The sequence below is a fragment of the Coffea eugenioides genome, chromosome 2 (genome assembly GCF_003713205.1).
Source record: "Coffea eugenioides isolate CCC68of chromosome 2, Ceug_1.0, whole genome shotgun sequence".
Lineage (NCBI taxonomy): Eukaryota > Viridiplantae > Streptophyta > Magnoliopsida > Gentianales > Rubiaceae > Coffea > Coffea eugenioides.
The window spans coordinates 3,109,549-3,130,079 of NC_040036.1; the positions used below are offsets into that span (position 1 = coordinate 3,109,549).

Below are 20,531 nucleotides of genomic sequence, written 5' to 3' on the forward strand. Positions count from 1 at the left end.
AAAATAATACTAATAATAAAGTAGTAGAGATTTGCGTTGACCGGGTTGATGCGTTGCCACTTGCCACCACCAATGCAGACCATATCAAATTTCTGTAAATTGGGTTCGGAAAAAAGCGAAAACAATTAATGTTACGATAACAGAAAAGGAAACCGCTAACAACTAACGACAGAAGACGGACGCCTTGGTTGCCCAATAAGTTTGCAAGTCTTCCCATCCTTGAAATAGTGTTATTCTGGAATGTTCAAAAGTTAGAATTTATTTTGATTTAATTTAGTCTCCCCATTAAATACGTCCAATACCTCTTCATTTCACCTTCCCACCACTGGTACTCTCTCAAGTAACTCCCTCCCACCGAGCTAAGCTAGCTACGACTATAAATAACGCACTTGAACGAAAACAAAATTCCTCATCGAAGTTGCTTAGAGCCTGAACCAAAATCCTCCTCGTCTTCTTGACCTCCTCCTCATCTTCTTAAGCAGTAGTGTGTCCTAGTAGCATTACACTACTTGATCAGTACTGTATACATGGCATCATCATCTCCGACATCCAGTTCTGCGTTAATGATAGCTGATGGGGCTTCTTGGTTCTGTGCAGCGGTGATAGTGGCCCTCGTACTCGTGAGCGCAGTCAAGGAGGATTCTGTCCCCTACGAGCCGGTCAGAGGAAACCTGCAGCTCCTTAACAGGGCCTGTGACGAAATATATGTTGTAGGAGAAGGGGAAACCTTGCACACCATCAGCGACAAGTGTGGTGACCCTTTCATCGTGGAGCAGAACCCACATATCCATGATCCCGACGATGTTTTTCCTGGCCTTGTTATAAAGATTACTCCCAGGCCTAATCAGCCATAGAAGATGTACCTAGCTTGTTTGTGGTTACAGAGTCGGTCAGATAATTTTCTTTTCTTTTTTTCCCCTTTCGGAGTATCATATACTACTTACTACTAGTCCTCCTAAATTACAGTTACCTCTTCTTTCTTTTTCTTGCTCCTTTTTGGAGAAGGTGGCATGCATGCTTTTACCTGTAGTTGGTATGTAAAAGGAGAAGACGAAACGTTTCTCCACGTACTGTACAGCAGAAACAGAATTATAGGTGATGATTTCCCATACAGCTTTTACTGGTGCAGAAATGTTTGGTCCTAATTACTCCCCTTTTCCTTCATCACCATTTTAAGTAGTATTTAACCGTCGTCTTCGAGATATGTTAAAGACTTAATTGATACAAGCAGTATATTTACAGAGTGAATCAATCGGTATATCTTCTCTTCCGAAGCTTTTCACCAGCTTTGAAATGCTCTCGATAGGTTAATTTTTTTTAACCAATTGTGACCTCTGTGTACTTTGATCAAGGGAACCTATTACTTTCTGAAGGACTAGAACCTTGATATCACGTGAGGAACCGAGGATTTTCGATACAGGTATCACAAGCTCTATACATACTTGTCCGTTCGAGTTCACTATAATTCTCGCGGGCCGGCAAACAACAAAAGGCAGGAATAACGTTTTTGGCAAAAGGGGTGTGTGAGTGGAAGAATAACGTGCCAGCGGATTCCGAAAACTGACAGTAAATGATACTGATATAATTTGCGTTTCTGCCCAGAAATTCTGGTGAGGAAATCTTTGGCCGCTTGTTGATTTGGTTTTGATCAGACGTGATTATTTACTGCTACTGCTGGTGATGGTTTCCCTACCCTGCTCTGGCTCTTGTAGTTTTGGTAAAGCACGGCCTCACCCTCTCAATAAACTACTAGTAGGAAACAAAAGTTGCCTTTCGCCCGGTTTCCGGTCCATACGTCTGAGGCGGAAGCTGTACATGGGAACAATTAAAAACAGCAGCTATAGGTTCCTCAAACCGGATCGGGGGCCTCTGACTTCTGTGTCCAGCTCCATCTACTTACGTAAATTTTAGTAGTAGTACAATTTTAACGTATAGTGGTACAACTTCAGTATAGTCATGAGCTAGGCATCAATTTGATACAAAATTTACATTTACATTTAGTAAATGGAACTGGGGAAACCCCATTTCCCCCTCAAACCTACCATACGTACCCCTGGAGGTTAACTATACACAGCACAAAGTGGTGTCACATATGCCACAATTTTGATAATTAGGTATTTCAATCTTTTTTCCCTTTTTTTATTTAAAGATAAAAAAAAAAGGGAAAAGCGGAAATGATGAGTTTCCCAACAAAAGCGCTGACTTCAAGTATGTGTTAAATCATAAATGGGCTTGGCTTTGCTTTGTTGGGTGACCTTGGAAGCTTCGGCTGCGGCGGCTGTGCCCACTGCCCACTTCCCTTACCGCCCATGGATACAATTTAGTGCACCCACCATCTATCCATCCAGTTCCACAGCCGTCTGGGAACCCCACTTTAGAATTTAGATGTGCCGTGCCCACTTGAAATCTACACGCTACACGCAATAAATTGAGAAAAAGTCTTCAGAGTAATTATATTAGTAACTCTCAAATTTGAGGTCCTAGCGAGCGGGATGATGTTAGAACAATAACCAGAGGTATTAAATTAATGTCATATCAAATAAATAAATAGCCAAGAAATCATCAAAATATAGCCGAAAGAAATCATCAATGTCTCTTTGCCTTGCCTCTCTGCCGACAGATCAATAATCTTGGCGGAATGATGATTGACTATACTGCCATCTTTTTTCTCATACTACCAGAGGGTTAGTATCACATTTCAATCTTGAGCAGTTCCTCTGTTTTATTGCACAAAATCAGAAGTACAAAAATGTAGCTCTCCCACTAACGGATGGCTGGAAGAAAAGGAGAGCCTTTGCAATTGAACGTCTGTTCTTGGTGGCACATTGCATGTTGAATCAGCAAGTGCGTCCGTACTTATTTACCACCATTATTATCTCCAAAAGTAGTTGCAGACTTTCATATTTTCCTTACAGGGCACAAATGCTTTAGTTAGCTGTGGGATTAGCATGAAAAGACTCGCATCCACATGCATCTAGTTCCCTTTATCGGGATACCTCCTTTGAGATTGCAAATTTCGTTTCGTCCCTTCTCTTTGAGCAAACAGACCGCTTCCAGTTCAGTTAACTGACTTCTGTAAGAGAAGCTACTAGATCCTCTTCCAGTGCCAGTTAACTAACTTCTATATCCAATCGATACATTTAAGAATGTTAATGTCAATTAATTCCAGCATCAACTTAACAAAATATCACCTCAATCAACCAAGAACTCACTTTTTTGCCAATAAGCAAGTTTGATCAGCTATTCGTGGTGGTCCAATTGTTGTGATCTGGCATTCTTCCCTCACTCTAGGAGGCTGAGGAAGCAGACCTCGACTAGCCTACGTCGCGTGCATTTTGCTAGACTATCATCCGCTAGCATGTCCTACCATCATGAGTGGGGATCAGCTTACACTTAATGGAAGTAGGACAATGTGTTATTTAATTGTTTTTAATTTTTTTTTTAAATCTTTTTCCAGCAGAGGAGGGGTGGGACTTGAACTTAAAGAAGTTGAGAGGAGGTAGAGGGATTTGAATCCCCGAGAATGTGTTGTTTATACAGTAGGGAAGAGTAGCAGATTAGCATGTACTACTTCGCATTCCCTCTGTAGGAGCTACTTCTTGATGGAGCATTTTATTGGAGGCAATTAACTGTAGGAGCTGAGTAGAATGATCTGGACCAGCTGAATAGAATGAGCCACATTGAGTGGATTTTCTAACACTCAAAAACAATTGGTAGGAGCTGACAGAAAGCAGAATTGATATGGTTATCATCCATTATGCAGTTTGAACAGTGTAAAACTGTGTGTAAACCCGATATATAACTAAGAAGGACACCAACTGAAAATTTCTCTCGGAAAACTACATGGAACAGAGTAGAATTTCTCAGATACAGGATGTATTAAACACAGACTCCTACTAAAAACCTGTAGGAACTCGTGGAATGATTCCAGAGGGAAAAAAAAAATTCTACTGTCTTAAATGCCATCAAGGAAGAAGCTGTCCAGGCGTGAAATTAAATCAAACAGCAACACATGAAAAGTGTGTGCATGCATTTGCTCAAAAAAGTTTCAGATATAATAGAACGTAACGAAAAAAGAATCCACTTTTATTGATAATATACAATAACAAAGGTGTACCAAAAAACTGTTGTCCTGGAGAGAGTCTATCCATTTACAATTGATTGAATTCTCATTTACAACTGATTGAATCCCTAATGAACCACAGCGCCAAGTTGCCAATTTGAACCCAATTCCCTGCAGTCAGATGCAACATTATTTGCACTGTAATATGCATTGCAAGGTTTCCAGGTTGGTTCAAGCTCCAAAAGCATGCTGTCCATCAACTCAACTGCGACTGGCACATCTCCATACGTTAAGTCCTTCCCTTGAACCATCTCTGAAGCGATCTTAAGCGCATCATCAGATTTAAGATCAAAGAGAAACTCAAAACAGTTTGCCACAGGACAATGCAAGTCTGCAACTCGCAAGTTAAACAAAACTGTTTTCTGATCGATTCTCTTCCCTCTCAATCGTAGCTGTATCTGTTGTGTGGACCTCAAAGATTCTAATATAGAGATAGGACCTGACGTGATCATGCCTGCTGCAGATGCCTTACTTGAAGTCGAAGCCTTATTATAACTAGATCCATCATTACTCGTGGAGACTTGGGAATCAGGCTGCGGAATATTGTTGGATTCAGGCAGAACAGCGGACGGGCGAACCCCCGATTCGCATTTATCCCCTTTTAAGCTCTCTGGTGATGATAAGAATGGATCTTTCAAGAGCTGCGCAGCACTGGGTCTCTGAGCTGCAGGAAGTAAACACTTTTCAATAAATCCTTTAACCTGAGGATCCTTGACATTTCCCAAGGCAAGTGGCTTCACCCCTTTCGTGACCTTCTTGTAAATCTGAGCGACATTTGTGCATTCACTGTAAGGGTAATCACAAATGATCAACTCCAGCATGCACATCCCAAAGGCATATATGTCGACAAGTTCATTATACTTCTCGTCATACACTTCAGGAGCCATGAATTCAGGTGTCCCAACAACACTTGTTGCGACACCTGAATTCTTCAACACCGTGGCCAATCCTAGATCACCAATCTTGACCTCCCCCTGATTCGCATTGACAAAGATATTATCGCACTTCAAATCTCTATGAGCAATGGGTGGATTACGGGTATGCAAATAGTTCAGCCCCTCCAAAATCTGCTTAGCCCAGTTCTTGATGGCCTTGATATTGACGGACTTGTGATTGTTCCTAAACTCCCTTAAAGTTCCCGAACTAAACAACTCAGTAATCATGTTTACATTCGTGTTATCTTCGTCAACCCACGAGTGTTGGCATCTGATTATGTTGTTATGCTTGAGTGATTTCATCAAAGCAGCCTCAGACAACAAACTTCTGGCAAGTTTGGGCAAATCATCCAAGGAGGCTGCTGCCCTGCCGGCTTCCAGGTTAATTTGGTACCAAGCTACCTCCGTCCCGTTTTCTTGATCAAAACCCTTGAATACCGTCTTGAATGCTCCTCTACCAAGAACTTCATCGTACTTAATAAAACGGCCGTCCGGCGAAATCTCTAAAACACCACCCTTGTTCTCTTGTTTTTCGGATTTGGACATACTCGGACTCATTCTTGTGGTTTAAAAAAAAAAAAAAGAAAAGCTGGGAGGAGGAAGATGATATTAGTTCAAGAAACAAGAGAAGAACTTCTGCAATTAGGGTTGATGATGGATGACTAGGGTTTTGGATGATTTGGGTAGTGGTACTTACCAGATAACAAGGAGGAGAGCTGGTGGGGGTTGACGGCTGACTAGTGCTCAGTAAATGCTTCGCTAGCGATATCGAAAGCGTCAATCTTGGAATGGAATCGGAAATCGCAGAAGAAAGAATCCTCCATGGCTGCTGCTCCTGTTTTTGCTCTGGTGATCGCTTCCCTCGACATCTATTGATGAATTTTCAACTAGTGGTACTAATATAGATGAACTTTCCCAAACAAAGGGGTGGGTGAATGGATCTGATAAACTTGGAGGGTTGGTTCGGTTGAAACCTGAAAGGATTCGACTGGATTGAAATTGAATTGAATCGGATTTCTTTGGAAAATTTTGAGGTAGATGGGAAATCTGAGTGGGATTCCGATAGGTGATCTGGGCGTGTTAGGTTTCCTAATCTCGCAAACTTACTGACCCATCTACTTTGGATCGAAGCCCATCGTCTAGGCTGCTTTTGTCTGTGGCCACTCGCATGCAGTTGTCAGGTTTGGATCATCGACAATTCTGTTTCTTTTGTTTTTTTGGGCTGGTTTTTCTAGAGTCCAGAATGTTGGAGGAGAGAAGTGGAACAAAGAAACGGGAAATTTATTTATGGAGGCAGTGAGAGTTCGATCCTTGTGAATGGAAGCGGTGATAAGAAATTTGATTGTGGTATAGATCAACTATTTTGCAAGTTTAGTACTTCGTTTTTGACCAATAAAAGTGTTTCATATAAGATTATGGAATCCATTAATTTCACGTCAGATACCCAAATCAGATTGTAAGACACTTATTTGTCGAATTAACGCTATTAAATTGATCAAAGACCAAGTGCTAAACTTGCCACATAATTAGTTTGGTTTGGACCAAGATATAATTTCTCCACTCTACTCATATGGGCTACTTTTAGATTGAGCAATTACACCCATGCCCCCGGGGTTAGATCACCCGGTCTGCGGCTGGAAAACCACTCGCAAGGTCGTGGGATCGAACCTCACCTAACGCCTGGGTGCGGTTAGGGTGGCGCTGTACTCCAGGCGCAGGGGATTAGTCGGGCCGCCTTCGGGTCTTGACCCGGACACCCCTGTGTTGACAAAAAAAAAAAAAAAAAAAAAATTACACCCATTTCATCTTACTTCCTCTGCTCTATTTGTTTTCCCTTTTTCTTTTTCTCTCTTTTCATTCTTATTTCGTAGTATTATTCTATTCGTTTTCTTTATACTGCAGATCAAAAACTTGCAGGCAGACCCAAGTCTACATTTTTTTTAATTTTTTTTTTAAAAAAATTAATGGTTTTTATACGAACAACCATTTTTTGCTTCCTCCACTTTTTATTTTTATTTTTTTAAAAAAATCTTGCTCTTCTTTCTTGTATGACAGTACATGTATGCATTAGATTAATGTATCACCTGGTAATTGATTTGATTATACTCATATTCTGCTTCATGCACTGTATAATGAAAAAAAAGGGAGTATTTCTAGAGAGTCCTGTTAAAAAAAAAAAAAAAGAAAGAAAGAAAACCTCAACGCAAATGAGACCGGGAACATTGCAATATACATTATTGTTTCCTCAAGAAACAAAAGTAAAACCAAAGTCCACATGGCTCCAAAACAAGTACTTGTTGTGAGTCAATTTATGCATTTAATTAGCTGAGTCAATTTTTTCTTTATAAGAATCTGCATGGCAATTTAAAGCACAAAGTGATTGTGTAATTCAATTAATTTTACGGAAGGTGGGTGTAGAATTAGGCTAATGGGATCCCAACAAGGTCTTTAAAATTGCCTGGACAAACAAAAGAAAGAAAGAAGATCTTTAAGATAATCCTAAAAGAAAAAAAATATAGTAAAAGTTAAATTCATTATTGTTTGCTCAGGTCAAGAGGCAAATTGTTAAATGTATGCCGCCCACAATATTGTATAAAAGAAGTGCTTGGAGTGGGAGAATCAGGCATTTACTAGCCGTCACGTAAGCAAAGAGAAAGAGGTGGGAGTGTAAAACTCGTAGAAAATAACCAGTGAGGTCTTTAAGAAGAAGGCTGATAGAATCTTTAGATAAAACAAGGGGTGAAATTTGCATTGCTCAACTATCAAAATTCCCTCCCTTCGGATTATCCCACAAAAAAAAAAAAAAACCACAGTGATCATCTTTGTACCTGTCAATTAAGAAATGCAGATACTCATCAGGATTGCCAGGCTTCGAAAAGAAGATTAGTTGAGTTATTGGTGTTGGTGCAACAAGAATCAGCTGTCAGAGTTTTGCAAATTTTGTTTTCTTCATTAGGGACTTTCAGAGTTTGGACGCATAAAGGATGAATACAGGAAAGTGGAGTTCGATTCTCGCTACTGTTGTTGGAATTCTATGCCTCATTTGTTCTTCCTTCTCCGAGCCAGGTTCTCTCCGGCCGACTCTCTAAGATTACTGATGTTGTCGTGTTGCGTTATTCACATTCATTTAAGATAATTCTTCCCATACTCCAAATTAACAAAAACATCATATACGTCCGGCTATTAATTGTTTGATCAATTCTCGTAAATTTGCTAAGTACTAATAGAAAGTTTTGGAACGCATATAACCTGCAGCTCCCTACCACACATTCGCCAAAGATGCTACAGCGGCTCCGCCTCTAGTGTTCTACGACTACATAATCGTCGGCGGAGGAACTTCAGGATGCGCTTTGGCAGCCACCCTGTCCCAGGGAGGTCGAGTGCTTTTGCTGGAAAGGGGCGGCTTGCCATACGACGACCCCAACGTAATGGACATAAAAGGGTTCGGTGCCACCCTAGCGAATACCTCCCCATCATCCCCTTCCCAGCTATTCATTTCCACCGACGGAGTGATCAACCACAGAGCCAGGGTGTTAGGGGGCGGGACGGCCTTGAATGCGGGGTTCTACTCGAGGGCGAGCACCGAGTACGTCAGCAGGATGGGGTGGGATCAGAGGGCAGTGAACGAGTCGTACGAGTGGGTGGAAAATAAGGTGGTATTCGAGCCGGAAGTGGGGGCATGGCAATCGGCGGTGAGGAGTGGTTTGCTGGAAGCCGGGCAATTCCCGTACAACGGATTTACGTACGATCATGTGAAGGGGACTAAGGTGGGGGGCACCATCTTTGATGGAAGTGGCTACAGACACACCGCTGCAGATTTGCTCGAGTATGCTCATCCACCAAACATCACCCTCTATTTGCATGCAATCGTGGAGCAAATCTTGTTCAAGACAGAAAGTACGTTATTTAATTAATCAATCACTACTACTGCTCAAATCTTCATGTAATTAATTACTATACTACCTTCGATATATGCTTTCCTGCGTAAGTAGTAATCTTTAATCAATCATTGAATTATTATTCAGATTAGCAAAGTGGCAGGTAAAACAATTACTAATAGCAAGCCCTCTTCTTAATTTTCCACTTACATCATCAGTAGCAGTAATAGTACGTGGTAATTCATAACCTGCATGCGAAAGAAAGATGCAGTGAAATTCAGTTCTAGCTGATTAAATTTAAAACACCCCCGCCCCCTTCAAAAAAAAAAAAAAGAGAAAAAGAGAGAGATCAGCACTTAGCAATCTAGTTTTCAATGAGGCCAGCTTGCAAGACACCAAAAGTGGTTGAGACTTAGAGACCGTATACAATCTCGGAATGTAGCGGTTTTTTACTCTTTCAGTTTGATTGCTTGAATTTGTTGGTCTTCTGCTTTGAATTCTATTTTGTAATTTTTTTCAATTATATATATATATATATATATATATATATTTCTTGAGATCGATTGCTACTGGGTTCAGAATAAGGTTTCTAAAAGCTACAGTTATTGATTATTTGTCCTCCGGCCTGGCACATCAAAATTTTTTAAAAAATGGAGTAATTCAAAAGATTTTTGAAGAATATGTAAGAATATCAAGAATGAGGTCACACTGTAATGTTGTAATTGAGGTGACCTCATCATGGTTTGGCTCAGAGCTTCCAAGACCAAGAGCCCATGGAGTCTTGTTCTTGGACCCTAGTGGGAACAGGCATCTGGCGTTCCTGAACAGAGGCTGGGCGAACGAGATCATTTTATCAGCCGGAGCACTAGGAAGCCCACAATTGCTGATGTTGAGTGGCATTGGGCCAACTGGACACCTAAGGACGCACGGCATCAAAGTGTTGTTGGACCAGCCCATGGTGGGTCAGGGAATGGCGGACAACCCAATGAACGCCATCGTGGTTCCTTCACGTCGGCCCGTGGAGACTTCCCTCATTCAAATTGTTGGCATCACCCAGTTCGGTAGCTACGTCGAATCTGCTAGTGGACCCGTTGCCTTTAATTGGGTGCACGGCCTCAATCAACAGTACCACAAGCTATCTAATGAGGTTTTTTTCTTTTTCTTTTTTTTTAACCTAATGCTGATCATCGTCATATTTATATTTGTATGCATATGCGTCCCCCCCGGGGGGGGGGGGGGGAGATGGAAGATGGAGGACATTAATTGGCGGAAAAAAATAATTAATTGATTCAAATTTGGAATTATAATGACTTAGGGAATCACAACAATATAATATATAAAATGTTACCAAAAAATCACAGTAATTAAGTATATATATAAAATGTATTAAAATAAGTGTAGGTTAGGACGGATGTAGCATTCTTTTGTAGAGCACTACTATTTTCATGATTTTATTTCCTGAAAAAGGTTTTGTGGCATGATGATTTAATCCCCAAGCAGGCTAGCTGGCCTTCGCCAGTACCGGCAAACCAAAGCACTTCGAGTTCAAGGGCCAACGAAGCTCATATTGATGACTTCATGGATGCCAGTCAACCGTCGGGGATCATCCTGGAAAAGATCTCGGGGCCCTACTCTAGCGGTCATCTGGAGCTCCAAAATAGGGACCCGAATGATAATCCTAGAGTGACATTTAACTATTTCCATGATCGGAGGGACCTGCAACGATGTGTTCAAGGCATGGAGCTGATCAGACGGGTCATCGATTCGAGGTCTTTCTCGCGTTTCCGATACCCCTTGACGCCGGTGCAAACTCTAATAAACTGGATGCTGACCTTCCCAGTTAACTTGAGACCACGGCGGGTCTCGGCTGCTTTCTCAATGGAACATTTTTGTGAAGACACCGTCATGACCATATGGCACTACCACGGCGGATGCCAAGTTGGTAAGGTTGTGGATCGGAACTATAGCGTCGTTGGAGTCGACGCCTTGCGCGTTATTGATGGTTCCACATTTTCTGAATCCCCTGGAACTAATCCACAAGCCACTGTCATGATGCTGGGCAGGTAAACCAGAATTTGCCCAGCATGTTTAGTTTCTTCTTCTTATTAGTATCATTCCAGCATTTGCCTAGCCAATCTTCTGCTAACGAATACGGGTATCTATCTCTCTTGTGATGCAGGTACATGGGACAAAGGATTCTGAATGAGAGAGATTCCCAATGCAATGAAGCGGTAGAAGATTGACAGACAAGACCGGATTATCCATTTACTGCTTTTGTTTTCTTTTATACTCCTATATAATATAACTGATCATGTTAGTGGCGGGGATATGTCCGGAATTGAGAACTTAATGATTTGCTGCTGCTCTGTTAATCTGATGACAGGCTGTTTTTTCATCCGCATAATATGTATCAAATTTATAATCTCACAGTGTCTGGGATTTGCATACGTAGGATAAGAATCGCCATTTAATAACATGATGATTTAGGGGGAAAGAAAAGTTAGGAAGCCCTGGTGATCAAGCTTTTCTTTTTTCGTTACCGAGTATTTTTCCTGTTTGGTTTTAATGGCGGTCCGTTTCTGGTCCACTTCCACATCAGTGCTTGAGCTATTCTGAAAATGAGACAGCCTAGAATCTATTTGTCAATTACATAAAAAGATTATCAACGATCATGGCAAACTTACAAGAAAATATATTGAGTTGACAATTTCGTACATTTAGTAAACTTAAAGCGCAATGCGACATGTAATGTAATTGCAACAGAAAAAGGAGGGGCATCTCCTTTCAACTGCATTTTCCTACATCTCAAGTCTCCACCAACAAATTAAGAATTTATGGACAAGGCTAGAGGAGGAATCTAATTAGAAAGGACTTTTCAAGACAACTGTAAATTTGCATATTAGATTTTTGGTCTGACATACCTTTGTTGAATTCGAAACTATATTTTGAGAGTTAATAATTTCCCAGCTTCTCAAGTCTCACCTCATACATCTCTCTTTTTTTTTATTTTTTTTCAGGCTCCTGTTCTGATGTTCGAATTGGCTACTCATTTATAAGCTTGGCACAAGAACTAAGTAGTTAAAAGTGCATGTATATCTCATCACACCGCATGCAGCACACATTAAGGTTGGTTAGTTTAGTGAAAAATAGAGGTTAAAATTAGTAAATGTGGCCTGCCCTATGCCAGTATTCTCATTCACAAAAATAGGCTAAAAATACATTAGAGATTATTGAAAGTTTTCACTGAAAGAATTTGAAGGTCATGGTAATTAATGTCGCCAGGTCCAAAGACTATCCTGAAAAGACCACAGCTTTTTTAGACATATATAAAATGACACAAATGAAGTCACACTATCAAAATCCTCTGAAGTACATGGGGTTAATTAATTACCTATATGAAGACCTTTGTACTATATTGAGAAACGATGATGAAGTACTGAAAGAAAAAGTACAGAAGAAATGTGTCCTCCAGCTCTTGCGATCTGTTCACCTTAGCGTGTACGTTGTAATTTATGCCCAACTGATAGAAATAATCTAACGGCCGGCCGGCCCCAACAAACTCTAGAAGATATATCAACCACGAATTATGCTTCAATCTTTGATTCCAGCAAAAAAAAAAAAAAAATTCTTATTTAAGTTTTAATTTTATAATCTGTGTGCGCTAAAAATCCTATGAAAAATCCTAGTGTCAAAAGAGTTAAGGTACCTATCTGTGAATGCTTTGTCCTAAAGCAGCTTCCTTATTTTTTTTTTTTTGCAATTGTTTGTTTGTACTTTGTCATACATCTGGAGTAGCTTCGAAGTATTCTGTAGGCATTTGCATAATGCAGCAAATGGAAAACATGCGACCAGCCTACCCTACTCTACCAGCATCTGTTGATTCTTTCGGCCCGCCATCAGAACAGTTTATATACCTGCATGCATGCTTCTATGCCATTTCATCTTCACATTGTCGACTACTGATCATCTCCCATCTCATATCTAATCCGGCTCTTGATCAACACATACATATATAGATATATATGGCTCCTCTGGTTCAGCATATTGTCGTCGTTCTTTTAATCGCAATTCCGTTGACAAAGGCAGTTCTTGATGCCCACTACTATGACAAAACATGTCCTCAGGCTGAAAGTATCATCTTTCAAACTCTTCGTAATGCTTCATTATATGATCGTAAAGTCCCTGCTCGCATCCTCAGAATGTTCTTCCATGATTGTTTCATAAGGGTATCCTCCCTCTCTCCATCTCTTCGAAAGTCGAAACACACACACAAAAGAACTTGCTAATGTGTGCATGGTACATCAAACAAAACATGCAGAATATACATTTGGAACTCTCAAAGATTTTTGTCTTAAAATGACAGGGGTGTGATGCGTCAATTTTGCTCGACTCAACTCCGGGAAACAAAGCAGAAAAAGACGGCCCTCCAAACATCTCAGTTCGATCATTCTATGTGATTGATGATGCCAAAACTAAACTTGAATCTGCTTGTCCGCATACAGTTTCTTGTGCTGATATAATTGCTGTCGCGGCAAGAGATGTGGTAGCAATGGTAATTTCTTATTTGCGGCCCACTTTCCATGAATCAATAATTGTATTCTAAGTAACTTCATTGCTATCCCTTTTTTTTTTTTTTCTTTTTTTCAGTCTGGAGGTCCACACTGGAATGTACTCAAAGGAAGAAAAGACGGAAGAGCCTCCATAGCTAATGAAACAATTAACTTGCCAGCACCATCCTCCAATTCAACGCAACTTATTCAGAGTTTTGCAAAGAGGGGTTTAGGCGTTAAAGATTTGGTTGCTCTTTCCGGTGGACACACCCTAGGATTTTCACATTGCTCTTCCTTTGAAGCCAGGCTTCGAAATTTTAGTTCGTTGCACGAGGTTGATCCTACCTTGAACACAGACTTCGCAGAAAACCTGAAGAAGAAATGCTCAAAACACCATACAGACAGCAATGCAGGACAGTTCCTGGACTCAACCGCATCTACTTTTGATAATGAATACTACAAGCGAGTTATTGCAGGAAAAGGCGTGTTTGCATCAGACCAGGCCTTGTACGGTGATCACAGGACTAAATGGATTGTTGAATCATTCGCCAGAGATCAAGCACTGTTCTTTTCGGAATTTGCATCTTCAATGGTGAGACTGGGTAATGTTGGTGTTAATGAACATGGAGAAGTGAGAACAAAATGCAGAGTTGTGAACTGACTCTGCTGTGTCTTTGTTGTCTGCGTGTTTGTTTCGAGCGTGAGACACTTTCAATGTTTGAGAGACAATAAAAAGTTTTCTGCCGACCGATGAATTCCTGTACGTGCTGGATTTTGGAGGTGGGGGGTGGGGGGGGTGGCGAGGGAGTGAAATCAGTTCATTTTCCAGTACGTGTTTTCAGCACCATTCCCTTTTGTTAATTGAGTGCACCAATTTCATGGTTTCTTTTGTTAGAATGGACTCTTATTCAACTTTGATACAAGTCAATATTTCGATGATAATATAGAAATTGAAGATGGATACACAAATTAAGAGAAATTATTCAACAAGAGCATTTAGAACGACCAAGAAATGAAAAGGAGGAACAAATTCAACCATGGTGCATACCAAAAACGACCAACAAAATCTATATAGTTTGTGCCTTCTCCACATCTTTCTTTGAAAAAAACTATATCGAGCAACGGAAATTTTCTTGGTGCCCAAGAAAAACAATATAGTTTGTGCCGTCTCCACATCTTTCTTTGAGAAATCCTATATCGAACAACGATTTGTTACAGTAGCAGTCAACTAAAGGTACGAAATTTTACTGGTGCCCAAGCTATGTCAAAGTACCTGAAAGACGTCAAGATTCTGAACGGAAAGTTTTTGTATGACTGGTTAAGTAAGAACAGAGACAACGGATTCAGATCAAAACAAGAGATCGTTAAGGCAGAAATATGACCTCTTTCGTTTGACTCACCTGAGCAATATAAGAGAAGCAATTGAGCAAATTCTATCGGGTTGTGTCTACTCCTTGACCAAAGGAAAGGAAGCTGATGCAGACTGAAGTGCATCGTCTGCCTTATGTTATGTGGCAACTGAACTTTGATGATCAATTAAGGAACCAAAATTTATCATTCACTCACCAAGTCCATACAAATCAAATCGCAAAGATTACACAGTTACCAATTAACTGCATAAAGCCTTGGGATCTAAAGCTACTCTGCTGCCATACCATACTGCAGCACTAATTGCTGAAATTCACAATTCTCAGAGTTTATCTGAAGCTTCAACCGGGAAGTGATAGGAAAACTGATTTACGATCATTAAGAAAACAAAGAAATGGGTAAAGTACTTAGTTTTAAAAAGGTCAGACATGAAATGTACGTTGCCAATCTTCTTCCCAAGCTCAATAATGACTTCCGCCTACCCATAAAAGTAAAACTAAAAGGAGAATTTTTAGATCAAATTACAATTGAATCTCAAGCACCCAAAATCTCTAAGCATTCCCACACTGTAGAAACATCGTATGAATCCAGAGGGGGAAAAAAGTTACCAGTATTTTATCAAGAATTCAGTTAACATAACACTCTAATGTCTATATGTTTTCAATTATAAACAATTCATTCAACTGATTTAGAGTACATGATATCCATCTTTGAAGATACAAAAAAGGAAAGCATTGTTGATTATAATTGAGAAGAGGCTTATAATGATAAGCACATAAAGTCAAACCACAGAACCTTTCCCAGTATACTGGATGCTGACAAACAATAGTCAAGCAAATACTACATCTGATCGTAACACATATTTGACTCCCGTATGAACATTCCGAGCTTCATGCAGCATACACCTATCCCCATGAACGTGCAGGAGAGCCATTCCTTCAGTTGGTGGTACCTGAGGATTTCACGATATTAGAACACTTGATGCGACAAGCTCCACCAAGCCAAATGTACAAGGAAGAAATCTTACACAACACACCTCTTTATTGCTCTGTTATGCAGTTGAATGTAAATTGAAGTCTTCTAATTCAATTGACTTCCCTATTTCTTTTTACCTAAGTAGCTTTTGGGACTTCTTATTTTTTGTATAAACTGTCCCATTTGATGAAGGGGGTTGAGATATGGGAAAGAGGGCAGAATCAAGAGCACATAACATAATAGAAGCAGAAAGACATCTACCTCAGCCACTAAGGCATTTCTAGGACCATAAAAAACAGTCTCTCCTCCAACTATAGTCTCAGATGCAGAATCTTGCGTGTTATCATTTCTGGTTTTGGATCGGGAACCACCACTGAGATAAATTAGCAAGGTATAGTGGGTGCGCTTCCCATCCCCAAGATCAATGCTTTCATCAATATGTCGTCCAAATCGCTGACCAGCTTTATACCTGAGAAACATAAGATTATAGTGCTATGAAGTGCCAAACTTTATTTCACAGAAACATGTTGAATTGCCAAAAGTAACTAATACAGTACTGCATTCTAGGTCATAAACTTGACTTGACTCCCACAGCAGCTCTTTTTTTGTTTTTTTTTTGGGGGTATCCTCCCATCCCTCTCCACACCCATCCCACCCCCAACTGACTCCCACAGCAGCTAAAGTTCAAGTTACCTCATTTATATACAGTTCATAGGCCCTCACCATAACCAAAGAACAATAGTAGGCGACTTTTTTGGTTTGAGTTTTTTTTTTTTTTAATTGGGCGTGGGTGGTTTTGCTGAGGCTTGGTAATCAGGTGCAATGATTACCAACCACAGTAACCTTCCCTCGAATTACTTTAGTTAATTTAAGATTCTAGGTTAGTCCAGCACCAAGAAAGACGAACACACATTTAGGACCTGTAAAATCTAAGATTTGGGTTTAAACCAATTGCAGTTTTCCCACGAATCTTCAAATCAGAAAGTAACTTGTTCAGTCCAGAACTCCATATTGCATCTGCAAGAACTGGATCTTGTACAGATATACGATCATTGTCTCGATAAGCTTCACCTCTTGTTGGACCAAGACTTCCTTGGTGAACAAATCCAATAGACTCTGCAACTTTAATAAATGCTTTTGACTCACCAGAAGAGAAGAAACCATTCACCTGAGTACCTTAAACAAAGAAAGCAAAGAATTGGTAAGAGCTGAAGCCAAACCTAAAATTGTCTTAGTCATCCACATAACCAGATTATCATACTTTTTTTTTGGTAGGCACCAAATTATCATACTTAACAACTAAAGAATCATAAGAAGGAAATTAGAACAGGCGGACATAATTTCTCCATAAACTGAAGGATAAATAGATGGCCACTTGTAGCCAAGATATCAACCTACCGGTTGATGAACACGCAAAGATGGTCACTTGTAGCCAAAATCGCATAATGCACAAGTGTCTTAGTCTATTTTTTGAACCAATTATAGGGTTCGCATCCATGCTAGCCAAAATAATGGCAAAATGAGCTCATTTAAAAAGACAGCCTATATTCAACATTCAGCTAGAGATTAACAAGCTAGAAAATGCGGCAGTGCAGTCCAAGCATGACAGACGTTAAAGCAGAAGCCCTATCATAAGCTGCTGCAGCAGGTGATATCAAGAATAAACTACTTACTAAAGCTCACTCAACATAAGAAGACCTCAAAGCCATTAAGTAAAATTGGCAATAAAAAAGTGCTCAACAATTTAGTGGAATGACAAGGACCCATTTGCAAACCGAGAGCATGTACTTTGGTAAGATGCTTAAACATGTAAAAGAAACCAAAAAAAAAAAAAAAGAGGACATTTCGAAGCCAAAACCGTAATGAATTTGATTTACAATATCAAAGCCCATCAAAGAGCACCCATCCCAAACGCGAAGCTATCGAAACCATTATCCGTTAGCCAGAATTCAAATTATGGTTTCCAAGTAATCTTATAAGAGGATTAGGGAAAGTTCAGGTAGCCACACCAATTAAAATAATCCAATTGTTATGCGCAGAACCTTGTTCAGATTGGCATAAATTTACCACAACAGAAACAAACCCAAAAAAACAGAATCAGAAAAGAAAGGCGAGTGATGACAGGTGAAAAGGGATTATCGAAATCGAAAGCATACAGTAAAAAGGTCGTTGTCTTTCAGGCGAGTGATTTCGAGATTAGACTTGGGTTTAATCAATGGCCACTCGGATGTTCTTGATTTCTTGCTGTCCTTTTTCTTTCGTTCTCCCATCTTTCTCTTCATCACTTTCATTCTTTTGGTTCTGTTTGATTTTATTAAGCATTCAACGGGTTCCACTTGTTGGGCTCAGAGGAGTCCATGAAGATATATACACATGCCTGCCTTTTAAGTCCTTTTCTCAGTTTATCGGAAACCCGCACCCTATCTTCACCCATTTTCTAACCCATGTTACGTTTTGGAATGGACCATCTTATGGAAGATATTAAGCCCAAGTTCTCGTTTGAACACAAAATACCTGACCAAAACATTTTGCACTCTAGCTCTTTTTGAGTTTTTTCCTCTTTTCTTGGTACTACTATATATAAGAAAAAGCATCATCTACACTAGTCTAGAGTTATAGGAAAAAGGAAAATTCAACAATGTAATGCAAAAACAAAGAAAGTTAGACCGAACAGGATAATGCAAAAAGCTAGAAACAAATGTCCATCTACATTGGAGGGGTGCAGTAGCACATGATTTGATTCCTTTTCTTTCCTCTTTACTTAGCATATGAAAGGGAAAAAAGAGAATAATTTTTGCAAATGGCATTAAGGCCCCGTTTGGAAGGTGAGTTTTTTGGGTGTTTGTCTAAAACTTTACTGTAGATTACTGTAGAAGTTGTAAAAAAATCTTTAGGTTGAAAAACTTTTTTAGGTTGAAAAACTTTTTTCTTTCTTTCTTCTTCTTCTCCCTTCCCCCTCCCCCGGCACCTCTCTTCCTTCCTCCCGCTACATCAGTTGCCGCTCTGCCCCTATTTTTCTCTCTCTCGGCACCTCTCCCTTCCCTCTCCCCCGGCACCTCTGCCCCTTCCTCCCTCTCCCCTTCTGCCTCTCTTTTTCTCTTCCCTGGCATCTCTCCCTTCCTCCTCCCCCGGCACCTCTGCCCTCTTCCCCTCCTTCTCCCTCCCCCTCTCCTCACCCCTCCCTCTCACCATTCGACGCCAGAGTTGTTGCAGCCATGGATTTTTTTTTTAGCTTTGTCTCTCCCCCTCTCCTCCCCTCCCCTGCCACCGTGGAGCAGCTTTTTGCAAAAAGAGGAGGCCCAAGTCCAATCCGAATAAGCTGTGGATGGGCTTTCTCTCTTGATCTACAATATTGGACTGCCCGAAGAGATTTGGATTGGTGAGTGAGCTGTCACTTCTACTTTCTTGTGTTAGCCTTCGCCGCTCACCTTCCATAGAAGTCTTAGCGCCTGGTGGCTGGTGGAGAGGACTCGTAAAGAGCCTTTGAAGCTGCCTTGTTCGATGCTTGGGTGGGAACCCTATCAATAAAAGTTACTCGCGATTTCTCTTAGAAGAATGCCCAAAAGAAAGTAAACTCCCAGTCAATCGGCAGCCCCCGCCCATAGGACATCTTCTACGCGACCAGATCACAGCTAGCGGGAGGAGGAAGGTGGTGGGGGAGGGGGGAGGGAGAAAACAAAAAAAAAAAGGGAAAAAAGAGACATACACCAACAGATCGGTCAAACGGGGAGGGGAGAGGAGGAGAGGGGGTGAGGGAGAGGGAGAGAAAAAAAAAGAGGAAGGCCGGCAATAACAACCGGAATAGTGACTGGCGCCAGAACGTGGTGGAGGGGGGCCGGTGACGGAGGAAAAAGAAGAAAAGTTGAAGGGAAAGTTTTTTGTGTATTATTTTGAAGTATGTATGTTAAAAACTTTGATAAGTTTTTTGGGGGTTCCTGTAGCAAAAGTTGTTAAAAAATTAGTATTATACAAACTTGCTAAAAACTTGAGGTTTGGAACAGGCCCTAAGTTTAGCTTAACTTAGCTTAAAGGATAGGAGAAAGAGTTCTTTCTTACTGTCAGATTCATGGTTCGAGTTCAAGTTAAGGAAAGATCGATTTTACTACAATGCTACTCTTAGACCAACTCTTACTCTTCAAGTTACTAACTCAAATTTCAAATAGTTTCACGTTCTTTAAAAAGATTAAGGAAGTGTCGGGCGAATTGAGTATCACAGTTAATGATACCCATTCCTATAATTTAGTAAATCACTTATAACTTGGGTTTTAAAATATATTAAATCTTTAATAGAATGAAACATGATCCACTCCCGAATCAAATACGTAAGGTTCAATGAACAAAACTTGTAGTCATAGTGGGACTTGTAATTCCAAATTCGATTCTGATTCTAGAACATGAACCAAACACATCCTATGTTCCTTTTAACAGATTATGCACCCTGAATTATTCGACGAATAATTGAAGGGCATTGTAGCTGCGACTGAGGCTAAACCTAAGATTCTTGGGTCTCGCTACTAGTCTGCCTAGAACAGTTGATGAAAATTTTGGAGTTGCCTGATAGCGATGATGGTAATTGTAATTAGTGGGCGTGAAACTGTTGAGACGGGCATGGTATTGCTGCTGTGTTGTTGAGGATGAATTCCAAATGCAATAGGTTGACTACAATTTGGGTTTGGGTTTTCATCTAAGTTCAAAAGGAAAG

General features: G+C 40.3%; 5 protein-coding genes across 5 annotated transcripts; 3 read left to right on the top strand and 2 right to left on the bottom strand.

The window, feature by feature from the left end:
- The first annotated feature begins 387 nt into the window (after positions 1–387).
- LOC113762918 lies at positions 388–1,117 on the top strand. Its single transcript, XM_027306554.1, has one exon. The coding sequence runs from the start codon at positions 528–530 to the stop codon at positions 852–854; it is 327 nt and encodes a 108-aa protein (XP_027162355.1). The 5' UTR covers positions 388–527; the 3' UTR covers positions 855–1,117.
- Positions 1,118–4,065: 2,948 nt separating this feature from the next.
- On the bottom strand, positions 4,066–6,203 carry LOC113764133 (probable serine/threonine-protein kinase WNK11). Its single transcript, XM_027308197.1, has 2 exons — positions 5,756–6,203; positions 4,066–5,647 (listed from the first exon to the last, which is right to left on the bottom strand). The coding sequence occupies exon 2, from the start codon at positions 5,614–5,616 to the stop codon at positions 4,192–4,194; it is 1,425 nt and encodes a 474-aa protein (XP_027163998.1). The 5' UTR covers positions 5,617–5,647; positions 5,756–6,203; the 3' UTR covers positions 4,066–4,191.
- Positions 6,204–8,042: 1,839 nt separating this feature from the next.
- On the top strand, positions 8,043–11,358 carry LOC113763079 (protein HOTHEAD-like). Its single transcript, XM_027306779.1, has 5 exons — positions 8,043–8,124; positions 8,314–8,955; positions 9,689–10,083; positions 10,437–10,999; positions 11,116–11,358. Exons 1-5 carry the CDS (start codon positions 8,043–8,045, stop codon positions 11,177–11,179), a joined length of 1,746 nt encoding a protein of 581 aa, XP_027162580.1. The 3' UTR covers positions 11,180–11,358.
- Positions 11,359–12,901: 1,543 nt separating this feature from the next.
- Positions 12,902–14,268, top strand: LOC113762228 (peroxidase 66). Its single transcript, XM_027305585.1, has 3 exons — positions 12,902–13,162; positions 13,300–13,488; positions 13,584–14,268. Exons 1-3 carry the CDS (start codon positions 12,959–12,961, stop codon positions 14,145–14,147), a joined length of 957 nt encoding a protein of 318 aa, XP_027161386.1. The 5' UTR covers positions 12,902–12,958; the 3' UTR covers positions 14,148–14,268.
- Positions 14,269–15,509: 1,241 nt separating this feature from the next.
- Positions 15,510–18,113, bottom strand: LOC113762229. Its single transcript, XM_027305586.1, has 4 exons — positions 17,986–18,113; positions 16,750–16,997; positions 16,091–16,298; positions 15,510–15,806 (listed from the first exon to the last, which is right to left on the bottom strand). The coding sequence occupies exons 1-4, from the start codon at positions 18,109–18,111 to the stop codon at positions 15,684–15,686; spliced, it is 705 nt and encodes a 234-aa protein (XP_027161387.1). The 5' UTR covers positions 18,112–18,113; the 3' UTR covers positions 15,510–15,683.
- Between the last annotated feature and the right edge of the window lie 2,418 nt (positions 18,114–20,531).

What these genes read in the sequence shown, in the direction of transcription:
- LOC113764133 (XM_027308197.1), bottom strand. Translation starts at nt 5,616, where the DNA reads ATGAGTCCGAGTATGTCCAAATCCGAAAAACAAGAGAACAAGGGTGGT.
- LOC113762228 (XM_027305585.1), top strand. Translation starts at nt 12,959, where the DNA reads ATGGCTCCTCTGGTTCAGCATATTGTCGTCGTTCTTTTAATCGCAATT. An exon ending in TCCATGATTGTTTCATAAGG is followed by an intron (nt 13,163 to 13,299) that starts GTATCCTCCCTC and finishes TTAAAATGACAG; the next exon opens with GGGTGTGATGCGTCAATTTT. An exon ending in CAAGAGATGTGGTAGCAATG is followed by an intron (nt 13,489 to 13,583) that starts GTAATTTCTTAT and finishes TCTTTTTTTCAG; the next exon opens with TCTGGAGGTCCACACTGGAA.
- LOC113762918 (XM_027306554.1), top strand. Translation starts at nt 528, where the DNA reads ATGGCATCATCATCTCCGACATCCAGTTCTGCGTTAATGATAGCTGAT.
- LOC113763079 (XM_027306779.1), top strand. Translation starts at nt 8,043, where the DNA reads ATGAATACAGGAAAGTGGAGTTCGATTCTCGCTACTGTTGTTGGAATT. An exon ending in TTCTTCCTTCTCCGAGCCAG is followed by an intron (nt 8,125 to 8,313) that starts GTTCTCTCCGGC and finishes TATAACCTGCAG; the next exon opens with CTCCCTACCACACATTCGCC. An exon ending in ACCACAAGCTATCTAATGAG is followed by an intron (nt 10,084 to 10,436) that starts GTTTTTTTCTTT and finishes ATCCCCAAGCAG; the next exon opens with GCTAGCTGGCCTTCGCCAGT.
- LOC113762229 (XM_027305586.1), bottom strand. Translation starts at nt 18,111, where the DNA reads ATGAAGAGAAAGATGGGAGAACGAAAGAAAAAGGACAGCAAGAAATCA. An exon ending in AAGACAACGACCTTTTTACT is followed by an intron (nt 16,998 to 17,985) that starts GTATGCTTTCGA and finishes TAAGGTACTCAG; the next exon opens with GTGAATGGTTTCTTCTCTTC. An exon ending in GAAATGCCTTAGTGGCTGAG is followed by an intron (nt 15,807 to 16,090) that starts GTAGATGTCTTT and finishes TGAAATCCTCAG; the next exon opens with GTACCACCAACTGAAGGAAT.